Below are 12,550 nucleotides of genomic sequence, written 5' to 3' on the forward strand. Positions count from 1 at the left end.
AACAACATGATCTCCAAAGCACCGGGGCCTGTGGTTTCACTGAATTCTGTATCCGTGTCCGTGTCCATGTCCTCATCATGCTTGTCGCTGCGCTGCCGCCGCCGCTGCCTCCTCGCCTCGTTTTTCTGGTCCTGGCTGAGCATAAACTCCACGAGAACGCGCGAGGTGTTTACAATATTCATGACTGCTGTCTTGAGCTCAGCGGGCTCCATGCTTGCCGTGGTATGGAGTCTGCAGTGTTCACCCACCCAGGAAAAAAGGCGCGAAAATGGTTGTCTGCCGTCCGTTGCTTTCATGCAGGGAGGGAGGGAGGAGGTGAGGCTGTACCCAGAACCACCTGCGACGATGTTTTTTGTCCCATCAGGCACTGGGATCTTAACCCACAATCCCAATGGGCGCGGGAGACTGCGGGAACTATGGGATAGCTATGGAATTGCTACCCACAGTGCAACGGTGCAGAAATCGACGCTAGCCCCGGTACTTGGACGCACACCACCGAAGTAATGTGCTTAGTGTGGCCTCATTCATTTCGACTTTATACAACCTGTTTTTCAAATCCGAATTATCTAAATTCGGATTAATCCCGTAGTGTAGACATACCCTTAGAGACTTTGTTAGTACTCCTGTTCTTATTCCATTCCTAATTACACCATTGTGAGTTCAATGATGTCACTAGAACCAGACTGGTTTTATGGAGCAAAATTTGGCTCAATTTCTGAAAATTGTGTGGTCCTAGGACTCTGTTTTGAAACAAGACCTGCCTGTTAAAAAGAAAAAAAGCTGCATCCACCCTATGCTGCTAGAGGGATACATTCTGTCCAGAGATGTGCATGCATGGCTCCATCTGACTGCAATGAGAACCATATGTGTATATTCAGAAGCAGAATTTGGTCCAAAGGGAGTTGACAACATATCTGTATGCCTGCAGTTAGGGGGTGACAACAATTTCTAAAAGGAATGGAATTACTAGGACTGCACCTTTTGAGTATTCTCTCCCCAGATGGGTTATGTGGAATAACAGGAAATATTTGAACTATGAGGAAAAAGTAAATAAAAATAAACAAGAGATATAGATGTTTGGGTAAATGAGCCTCTCCATGCAGATAAGATCCAGTGATTAATGTTAGTGGGAGATAGGCATATGTATATGAAAAGAAAAACAGTTGTTTGATACTGTGAGAAAATGTGGATGGTGTCTGTACCATTTGGGAGTCTGCAATATCACATTAATAGCTGAAAACAGCTGGGGGTAAGAAAAAGGAATTTTGGGGGAAAAACACTGTATGGGTCTTACTTTTTCAAAACCAAGTAAGCACAATTACATGTGCACTATTCTGTTTGCCTAATTTGCATATGCAAGTACTGTGATAGCCTGCTCAAATCAGATGTTTGCACTTACTAATGGACAGTTAAGTACATGAATATATATATACCACTGTGAAGGGCACCGTGTTAAACCGTTTATACACAGATGTAGATGTGTATATGCAAATTGAGTATTTGTAGTCACAAACATGGTATTTACATGTACAAATTAGGTGCATACAATTGAACACATGCAATTACATGCACTCAGCTTTGAAATTCAGGCCCTCTATCAAATTTACACATTGTAATACATATCTGGTGAATTAATAAATCAGTAAACTTAGGTTGTAGTTTAGATAAGAAAAGGGTGCTGCATGATGTGAGGGGGAAGCTAATGTTCTGAAATGTATACCTTTAAAGCTGTAAAATGCTAGTAATGTAAAATTCCAAAAATTCTATTATCCACTTCTTTAATAGATACTTGACTCCAAATATTGAGAAAATACTCCCATCTTGTTATGTTTGGAAGTGTAAATCCGCTCCAGTCTTTACATACAGTAACAGTATCCTTTTTTTTCTTTTTTGGTCAACTGCAGTGATTAAATAATTGCAGTTCAAATTTATTTAGTTAGTGAAATAATAAGGTCATTATTGCTGACATGGTAAAAACCATTCAAATTGTCTCTTCTGTACAACAACTGAAAGTGTCCTTATTTCTGTTCTGTATTCGATTTATGGACACCTCTGAAACTTCTACAAGAAAGGTTATGAAATTCATGGTGGTAAAATTATGCACATTTTCTGTGACTAAAGATCTGCCCCAACTAATGTGTAGGCCCAAGGGAGTAGAGTAGTAGATACCTTGTTTTCCCTTTCTAGTGTAAGAACATCTGTTAAATCAGTCAAGAGTAAGAGGGATATCCAGATGTTGATCATCCTTTGGATACATGAGGTGCTATTAAGAAGGATAATCAGGAATTACTATGTAAATTTCCATTTTCAAACCCTCTAAGTACAGGGGTGTTAGCTCCCACAATCTGCCCTCTTCTCACCATTGCTTTAGAGACAAAAAGATTGGTTTAAAAAATACATCCTGTGCAGAGCTGGTCACATTTTTTTGCATCAAAACTTATATTTGATGGAAAATGACTTTTCAGTTAAATGAAGCAATTTCAATTACTTTCAATTTATATTTCAATGAAACAAGTGAAAACTCAAACCTGAAAAACTTTTTGGTTTTGGCAACTAAAAGCCACATTTTTTTGGATGAAAACAATTGGTTTTCAGACTTTTTCCCTCTGAAAACATAAAAATTTTCAAATAAAAATTTGAATGAAAATTATTTTTGTTTAATTTCTGTTGATTTTTTTTTTTTTGAAATAATTTCCTACCAGCCCTAACTCTGTGTGCAGCAGAAGTGAGGATCACAGTTGTTATCAATAAATGTTTATGGGTGCTGAGATGTGAAGTTTTGCTTTAATCCACAACAATGTTGTGCAGAAGACCTACAATTGAATTATGTTTGATATGAATAAAGGTTAAAGGACCTGATGAAGGACTTGAAATCTGTGGAGGATATTTTGATATTTTTGCTTGATCTTCAGTTGCTTCTGTCCTGGAGCAATTCTTGTGTCCTACTCCTAAGTGAGGCTTAGAGAACCCCAAGCTTAATACGATTCCTTTTCCTCAGGGTGTAGCAAAACTTGAGTGACCTGTGAAGGGTTACACTCTTCCTGCATTGCCTGGTACCCAGCTTCATGGGGACCCCCTGAGGGCTATGGTATATGGGAGAACTGGGGACAAGCCTGGGCCAGGATGGGAAAGGAGCAGAAGTGGGGCAGGTGGATACAGTGGGACTATAGGTTTACTTTCCTTACTTAAGATTTTAAGGGTTTTTCGCCTTCCTCTGCAGCGTGGGGCACGGATCATTTGCTGGAGGATTCTCTGCACCATGAAGTCTTTAAACCATGATTTGAGGACTTCAGTAGCTCAGACATAGGTTAGGGGTTTGATACAGGAGTGGGTGGATGAGATTCTGTGGCCTGCGTTGTGTAGGAGGTCAGACTAGACGATCATAATGGTCCATTCTGACCTTAGAGTCTATGATTCTATGATTATCTCCAACAACTCTCCTTCTACAAATCTTTCACTTTCTTGCCTTTGTGTTGCTGTGTAGAACACCAGTGTAGAGAAAGTGCACAAAATGAAGAAAATGGGAAGGAAAATACAGATCACCATCAACACCTGTTTTTTATTCACCCCATGCAACCAAATAGAATGCCTTAGGACAAAAGGAGATCATGCAGACGCATTTTCCTTTGTGCACCGCTTCATATAAAACAACGTTAATTGTACTTTATAATCAAAGCACAGAAACAGTATTTTTTTTCTTTGATCTAGATGCATAGCACACAGTCTCTCTGGCAAGGAGGAGACATACGTTTATACAGTGACTGAGAGGCAAATGCTTGTTGTCAATTTCACTTTTTGTCAAATAAAAAATGGAGTCCAGGATCAACTGTGTATATGAGGACTGAGGTCACTGCAACTTGCATGTGTAAGCCAGGGTCTGAATGAGCTCTCCCCTGCCATCTAATGAGGGAAGAAACTTCAGGAGCAGTGTGTACATTTGCATCGAGTGGTGTTGGAGCTGTGTCAGACCCAGGATATTAGACACAAGGGGGTGAGGTAATATCTTTTATTGGACCAACTTCTGTTGGTGAGAGAGACAAGTTTTCAAACTACACAGAACTCTTCTTCAGGGCTTGAAGTAGGCAGAGCTGCTTTGCCAAAGTGCTCAATTTTGGCTGCTTTGGGTTAAAATTCACTGTAGTATTGAGTGCAGGGGTAATTAAATGTTGTTATCCTTATTGTGTACGTAAAGAGCAGCAGAACTGTACTTAGCATGTTCTGATTGAAGGCTCACTCTAAAATTTACCTCACTTGCTAAATGGGGGGAGGGGTGCCAAATCCAAGTGAAAGTGAGGGGGATGGGAAGGGCTCTTTTTGATAAGTCCTAGACACCATTTGACCCTCCCCTCTCCAATGTTTAAATACAGAACTGATCAAACTCAGTTGAGCGTTCTCGGTTCTGTTCACTGATTCCTAGAGCTCAAACCACTGATGAGCAGGTCTAGGGGAGTGAGCCTTAGACCTGGCGTCAGGTGTGAGGACAGTGTTGCAGTGAAAGACAACTTAGAGGCTGCAATAGCAGTGAGGTTCCCCGCTACCCAGTGAAATCACTCAGAGCTGAGATCATTAAGAACTGGGCTAAGTGGTGGAACCTCAGATCATGGCATTACAGAGGTGGCAGCAAGCAGTGACAGATATAACAGTGGGAGCAGCGGCAACCAGCAGCAGACATAGCAGAGGCAGCAGTACGTGGCCAACAATGGCAGAGGAACAGCGAGCAGCAGGAGAATGGCAGTGGTGAGCAGTGGGAGAGTAGAGGCAGTGCTCAATGTTCCTCCCCTCCCCCTTTCAGGGTGGGAGGTGATCCCATGTGAATGCACCTTTGAGTTCCAGGACTTGGCTGACCTCAGACAACAGAGTGGGGTGCAGTGGAAGGAAAGGGGAGTGGCATGTTAGATGGACATTCGTCCATCAGACTTTCACACTGCAAGGTGGGAAACGGAGGCAAATGCCACTGCCCTATATACTGTGGAGAGGGTGTTTGTTAGGGTTACCATATTTAAAAAATAAAAAAAGAGGACACTCCACGGGCCCTAGCCCTGCCCCTTTCCTGCCCCCGCCCCAACTCCGCCCTTTCCCCGCCCCTTCCCCAAAGTCCCCGCCCTAACTCCCGCTCCTCCCTCCCAGCCACGCGAAAAGGGCTGCCCGAGCGCTACCGGCTTCACGGTTTGCTGGGCAGCCTCCAGACCCTGTGCCCCCGACCGGCGCTTCCCCAGCGCAGCTGGAGCCTGGGAGGGGAAGCGCCCAGCTGGGGGCGCAGGGTCTGGAGGCTGCCCGGCAAACCATGAAGCTGGTAGCACTTGGGCTTTGGGCAGCCCCTATGCCTCCGGACCCTGCGCCCCCGGCCGGGCACTTCTCCTCCCCGGCTTAAGCTGCTCTGCTCCTCCCCAGACTCAGACTTCGGCTCTGTTTAAGAGCCAAGCTGCCCGAGCCAGCGCTACCGTCTTCGGGCAGCCCCCGTGCCTCCGGACCCCAGCCGCCGGCTGGGCACTTCTCCTCCCCGGCTCCAGCTGCTCTGCTCCAGCGGCGCAGGGTCTGGAGGCACGGGGGCTGCCTGAAGCCGGTAGCGCTGGCTCGGGCAGCTTGGCTCTTAAACAGAGCCGAAGTCTGAGTCCGGGGAGGAGCAGAGCAGCCGCGGGAGAGGAAGTACCCGTCCGGTATTTTTCCCAGACATGTTCGGCTTTTTGGCAATTCCCCCCGGACGGGGGTTTGATTGCCGAAAAGCCGGACATGTCCGGGAAAAACTGGACGTATGGTAACCCTAGTGTTTGTTTATGGTTTACATCCTTTTGAATAATTTGTTTCAGTGTTTTCCCAAATTAATTCTGGGTTCCTTCTAATAAAACTTTTCTTTTGTTATACACAGACTCAGGGCTTGTGAGTGGGGAATTATTGCCTCTTAGGCCTGGTCTGCACTGGGGGTGAGGGAGGGATCGATCTAAATTACGCAACTTAGCTACGTGAATAAGGTGGCTGAAGTCGACGTACTTAGATCGACTTACCATGGTGTCTTCACCGCAGTGAGTCGACTGCTGCTGCTCCCCCGTCGACTCAGCCTGCGCCTCTTGCGGTGGTGGAGTACAGGAGTCGACGGGAGAGCGCGCAGGGGTCGATTTATCATGTCTAGACTAGACGTGATAAATCGACCCCCGCTGGATTGATCGCTGTCCACCGATCCGGCGGGTAGTGTAGACATACTCTTAGATGTGCCCAGGGGTAGTGTTTAGTTTTCCCAGATTACTGGGTAGGGGCTTGAACCAGGTCTGTTTCTCATTTTTAAGAGGAACCCCTAGATATTGAACCTGACCCCCATTGCTGCCAACACCACCTCATGGAAGAGTTACACAAGCCAAGACATTGAGCTGAAAACTGTGTCTTGTAACCCTGGTTTTTGCAGTGAAAGAAAGAGAGGGAAATAGAAAGCAAGAAAGAAAACAAGACAGAGTGTTCTGGAGAGTCACACCTGCCAAGTGCTGGCAGAGCAGAGCTCTCTCTCTTCCCCCTGTGTGTCTGTATATGTGTCTGGCTGGTGAGTCCTATGATCACATGCACCTCGGGCTCCTGCCTCCCTCCCTCCTCAACCCTCTCTCTCACTGCACTCCTTGCAACTTTTGCAAACTAGTCTAATGCAGAAGCATTTATCACAGACTGGACTCTTTATCCCTACACAAGTCCTGGAATTCACCAGTGACCACAGCTTGCTGTTTTTCCTATCTGCTGAATAAGGATCTGGGACTCAGAGTGGAGTTTTTGTGCAGCTTTAAAAAAATGATTTCTCTTAGCAAGAAAGGCTCCTGTTCGTCTCAGCTCTGTCTTGCTCTCTGTGCCTTTGGGCTAGCACTGCTTGGGGATTTATCCCAGGCTTTGCCTGTGGAGGATCAGGATTATTACCTGCAGGAGATTATAAACAGGGATCATTATTATTCCTATCCAGGTCCTGATGAGGAATTTTCCCTTTTCACAGAGCAACCTGGACAGGAAGAAACAGCCCCCGTTGCAGAGGCAGAGGAGCCCCCAAGGTTCAGACTGGGCAAGAAAGAGTTAAAACAGAAGAAAGGCAACAAAAAAGAAAAATCCATTCTCGAGATTCCACCAGGTAACTTTCCACCTCTTCTTCCTAACTTTCAGAGCTCTGCTGAGTCTCACGCTGACTCTGACTTCTAACATAAATTAATAGCCTAATACTGATAGTAATAATAATAAATGTGCTGGTGATGATGACACACACTAACTTCTAACACCAAGCTTTTCAGCTCTTTGGAACTCTCACATGCACTTTTACCCTTTCCCTCTCACCTGTCACGTTAAGAGCTTTCAAAAACACTGCATTTCATTAATCAAATGAGACTCCAGCTGGTGCATGAACTTCCCTTCTTATCATATTTCACATTTGGCTTGTTTTTGAAACTAAAGTTTTGCAATCAAATGAAGAGAGACTCACTCCATGGTAAAATCTGATTGTCTGTCTTATGGTGATTTCATATTTTACCTCCGGTCATTTTAACTCTAAATGTTCTTCACCTTTGAACAGGTGAATCACTGTCAGATTTCACTTTAAAGCTCTCCCATGAAAGAAATGTAAACAGGGATTTTCCTTCAGAGAGATCAGTTCCTAGGGGGATTAATTTTAATAATTAGGAGGTTCTAATAAATATCATAAATAAATGAAAGGGCAGCCATATCGTCCATCACTTCAGTTATTACATGTAATTTCTTTGGCTGGAAGAAGACAAGCTATTGGAAACCTACACATCACTATAATTCCCCAAACTGTGGTCAGTAAGCACAGTAGAGCGCTTTCTATTTCGACACGGTTACACTAAGGTGGCTGGGCAGTTTATTCTACAGGCATTCTCTGATTGCACTGGTCTTATTTCATTTCTTTGGTGGAAATTCGCAATCTAAATTATTTCATGGAGTAAGCAACAATCTTATAAAATTAAGGGCCAAATCCCACAGCCCTTACTCAGGCAAAACTCTCATTGGCTTCAGTAGGAATTTTGTATCCTTAAATACTATGGGATATGACACAACATTTGCAAATTAAAGACACCCACCTCACAGCAAATTGGAGAGGTAAGGTTTTCATAGTGGCATTAACTCTTCCCAATTGCATATAGGTGATATTAAATTAAGGGTTGCAGTTTAAGTGTAAAACTGGTAAAAATCAGTTACTTTCTGATCAAGAAAAAAATTGAAAACAGCTTTTTATACATTATGCCCCAAATTTACCATTTCTGCAGTGTTGAAAATTGTTAGAGGGCCAGCAGATCTTAGCTGCAGGTACAGCCCAGGGCAGAGGACCCTAGTAGCAGAGAGTCTGCCTGGGTGAAGGTAGCAGTGGTACAAGAAACCTATAACCCTGTGCTCCACTGGGGATCAGCAGCTAGACAGAAGGTTCAAAAGCAGATGGCACTGGCAGGGTAACTCTGGGATGTGCTGATTCAGCTTATTACCTGGTAGTGCATGCACTGCTTTTCATAGAATCATAGAATATCAGGGTTGGAAGGGACCTCAGGAGGTCATCTAGTCCAACCCCTGCTCAAAGCAGGACCAATTCCCAACTAAATCATCCCAGCCAGGGCTTTGTCAAGCCTGACCTTAAAAACCTCTAAGGAAGGAGATTCCACCACCTCCCTGGGTAACCCATTCCAGTGCTTCATCACACTCCTGGTGAAAAAGTTTTTCCTAATATCCAACCTAAACCTCCCCAACTGCAACCTGAGACCATTACTCCTCGTTCTGTCATCAGGTACCACTGAGAACAGTCTAGATCCATCCTCTTTGGAACCCCCTTTCAGGTAGTTGAAAGCAGCTATCAAATCCCCCTCCCATTTTGTGTGTGTGTGGGGGGGGAGGCAGGAGGGTTCCCCCTGAGGTGCAATGACCCTATTTGTGTCCAGGGTTCAGTTCACAGCCCTCTAGACTCCAGCAGGGATGTAAGAAGCCCCACATATGTACAGCCATATTATCCCCTTTGGTCCAAATTGGTGTCTAGAAACTTTGTATGCTTGCACTTGTAGAATGTACTGAAAAGTATTCCCTTGGTGAAGTTTGGTCCACTGAAGAAGTGATAGGTAGCTCATAACACTAAATCAGTTGATTCTCCAAGATCCAGACCATGGAGGGTCTGTAGCTCTATACTGCCTTCAAGCTCCCTACTGGCTTTACCCCAACTTTCCTAGCAGCATAGCTGCAAACATACACCAGAAAGCCCAGTCTCACTCAGGAGGGATGGGATAGCTCAATGGTTTGAGCATTGGCCTACTAAACCCAGGGTTGTGAGTTCAATCATTGAGGGGGGCACCTAGGGATCTGGGGCAAAATCAGTAATTGGTCCTGCTAGTGAAGGCAGGGGGCTGGACTCATGTCCTGTCAGGGTCCCTTCCAGTTCTAGGAGATAGGTATATATCTCCATATATTATTATTATTATTATTAGCTCTGTGGCAGAGGCAGGGATAGAATTTGATTCTCTTCTCTTCCTGCAATCTCCTTCCTCATTCACACACTTTCCAACTTCTGCAACAAATGAGGCCAGAGTCCTACAGACAGCAATCCCCTTTACACCACTCTGATTCATTCCCAGGACAGGTCCCTCCTGTGGGGTTAATAAGGTAGGGGTCCTGTGGAAAAAAAGACTATGTGATCATGTAATTAAAGACTCTCATAATGCATATGCACAAGGGGAGCTGAATTAATGGCTGTAACGGGGTAGCTTGTCCCTTTAAGGGCCAGAGGCCTGGGCCCATCCAATCCCAGTTACTAAGGAGGCACATCTGAATGGGGATTAGCTGATAAAGAGTACAAGGAAGGAAGGCAGAGGGTCTGAAGAAGTTGAAGGAACTGCAGAGAAAGGAAGGAATGGCAGGGTCTGCTGGAGACAGGAGGCCTGGCAGTAGCCTTAGAGGCAGAGACTAAGGTCCGAAGGGTAACTGCTTAATGTTTGCATTTTTGTTTGTTGTTTTGGAAAATAAATAAAGCCCTGGGGAAGTGAGTTTAGTTGGGGAGCCCTGGAGAGGGATGAGATTGATGGAAGGGGGCCTGCAGAGTGACCTCATGCCACAAGGGGGCGATTGGGAAGCAGCACACCCTGTGATGCTGGCTTTCTCAACTTTTGAGCATGTGGTGTCCCAACTTTTAATGTTCTTTTAACATCGTTTTTCTTTGTAATTTCCTAGGTTTTTTAAAAAAAGCAAACTGTAAAAACAGAAATTCCATGCTATGGCATTGCATTGACACCCACATGATTTATCAGGTGGGCTGGAGCCTTTAGATCTACCACAGACTTCTGCCACTTGAACTAAGGGAGTAACTGGCAGCAGTAGTAGGTGGTCATCCTCTATGTGGACCAGTATTAGAGGGGGATATGAGACACATTTCACAAACATATGTTGACAGCAGAGGAATGGTGAGACTTAGAAATGTTGGTGCCCTTGTCCCCTCCACGCTGTCCTTGTGCCATTCTTGTTCCTCCCTCCAGTTTCTCATCCTAGTGTCCACCCCCTCATCCCTGGCTCCTCACAGTATCAGTCCCCTCACCTACCCAGTCTCAGTCTCCTCATTCCAGTTTCTCTCTCCTAGGCTCCGTGACTAAGTCCCAGTCTCTCTGCCCCCACAAGCTCCCAGTCTCAGTATCCCCATGCTGGTCCCAGTTGTTCCCAATCTCCTCTCCTTCCAGGCATCCTCTTCCAGTCTCCATCTCTCATTCTTTCCTCCCTGGTTCCCAGTCATCCCCCACCGTATTCCTTGTCCCAACCCTACCCACTTCCTCCCATATCCAGCTCCAGTTTCTTCTGCATTTCAGTCAGATGACTTCCTCCTCCATGCTACCTGGGCACCAGCATGGTGGGCAAGGAGAGCGTGAGGGACAATTTCCTTGTTCTTGGTTCTGATGATTGGTGCCACACAGCCTGAAGCAATTACAGGGAAAGTCCTGCTGAGCCCTTTCAGCCCTGGACTGGAGCATGTTCAGTGCAGAGAAACTGAGCTGCCAACCTCTAAGAAGTCTCAGCTGAGCATGCGTGAATTGAAATTTTTCAAAGACTTATAGCGTGGCCATATTTGGGCATTTTTTCAGGGTGATAGCAAAGGGCATATTCCCGACGCCCACATGACTCCCTGACAAATTTCAAGTCCCTGCTCCAAAGCATGGAGGTGCTAGAACATCTTAAATACATTGTCATAAGATTTTATTTTTTTTTAACATGGGAAAAACCACATTTTCCTCTTACTCATGCTCTGGAATGTCTGAAACATTTTAACTGAAACTACCCAAAATAATTCAGCCTAAGGCAGACACCCAACATGTTGAAGCTTAGCCTGAACGCCTAAGGACTGGCGAAGTTATAAGCATCTGAAAAAATGGCTCTTATACTGGGAAGTATTGAAGAACCTTAACTATAGATGGCACTAGCAGCTCTGTCTATAATCTACACAAAATAACTATCCGAGGCACTATAGAGTGATCCAGCAATTATGTAGGTTAAATCTAAAACACCATCTAGTGCAGTGTTACGTGGATTAGTACCATTAAAATCAATTAAAGCTGTTGGTTTTCAGCACCTCTGAAAACCAAGTCACTTACATAAGTGCCAAAATATAAATGTAGGTGCCTAGAATTGCACACCCAATTTTGAAAAATTGGCCTTATAAAGGTACAGATCGTGCTGAGCTCATGACTGATTGGTGCTTAACTAATAATTATGAATCTAACTGTAAATATGTTTGGAGGTGTAAGTATTTATTTATATATATATTTACATATATGAACAAACGCTTATACATTGAATAAAGATTAACTCAATGGACATACAGTAAATATAAAATGTTCCTTGTTTGTGAAGCTCAGTGGGAGCAGGGGCATGTTGGATTAATTATATGTTGTAGCAAACAATAGACGGGATCTTGGCTGGAATGAAGAAAGGCAGAGGAATGGGAATGTGTGATCTGCCCTTTGGCTGAGCAGCTGTTAGTGATCAGTGCTAACTTTGAATTAAAGTTGGACTAAAATCAAAACAGTGTAAAGGCTACAGCAAATTGCATATGACATGTACTTGATTAATTTAAGCTAATTACTGTCGATGGCTTGAATGCAGCTGTTTTACATTGTGAAGTATTCATGTAAGTACAAATCCATTTCCATTCAAGTCAATGGGCAAGTCTCCCATTGACTTTAGGTGGGAAAGTCCAGGATAATGCTATGATTTTTTTAAATTAAAGCAGTATTTGCGAGCACTTGAGTTACATAACAATACATCAGTCTCATATTGCCCTTTGCCTCCCTTATGACTCTTATAAATTCAACTGTACCATGTAATCCTTGGAAGGTAAGAGGTTGGATTGACAGATCCCATCACAAGTGGATTTGTATTTTCTAATTCCATTCTTGCTTGTTTAGGACCTGATCTAAAGCCCTTTGAAATCAACTAGTCCCATTGGCTTCAGTAGATTCTATTCTATATCTGTTCTTACACCACATTCATGGCTGTAATATCTGAGCATCTTCCAGTAATGCATTAAGTAACATGTCCACGTAACTCTCATTTATTC

At 44.2% G+C, this 12,550-nt stretch overlaps 1 protein-coding gene across 1 annotated transcript in view; it reads left to right on the forward strand.

Annotated features, from left to right (window-relative positions):
- The first annotated feature begins 6,561 nt into the window (after window positions 1-6,561).
- The window catches only part of CPXM2 (carboxypeptidase X, M14 family member 2), a 116,046-nt gene continuing 110,057 nt past the window's right edge, over window positions 6,562-12,550 (forward strand). Inside the window, exon 1 of the mRNA XM_054036032.1 lies at window positions 6,562-7,096. Coding sequence (XP_053892007.1) covers window positions 6,769-7,096 — 328 coding nt within the window. The 5' untranslated portion in view covers window positions 6,562-6,768. The remainder of the gene's footprint in view (window positions 7,097-12,550) is intronic.

Source organism: Malaclemys terrapin, chromosome 7 (genome assembly GCF_027887155.1).
Source record: "Malaclemys terrapin pileata isolate rMalTer1 chromosome 7, rMalTer1.hap1, whole genome shotgun sequence".
In the NCBI taxonomy this organism is placed as follows: Eukaryota; Metazoa; Chordata; order Testudines; family Emydidae; genus Malaclemys; species Malaclemys terrapin.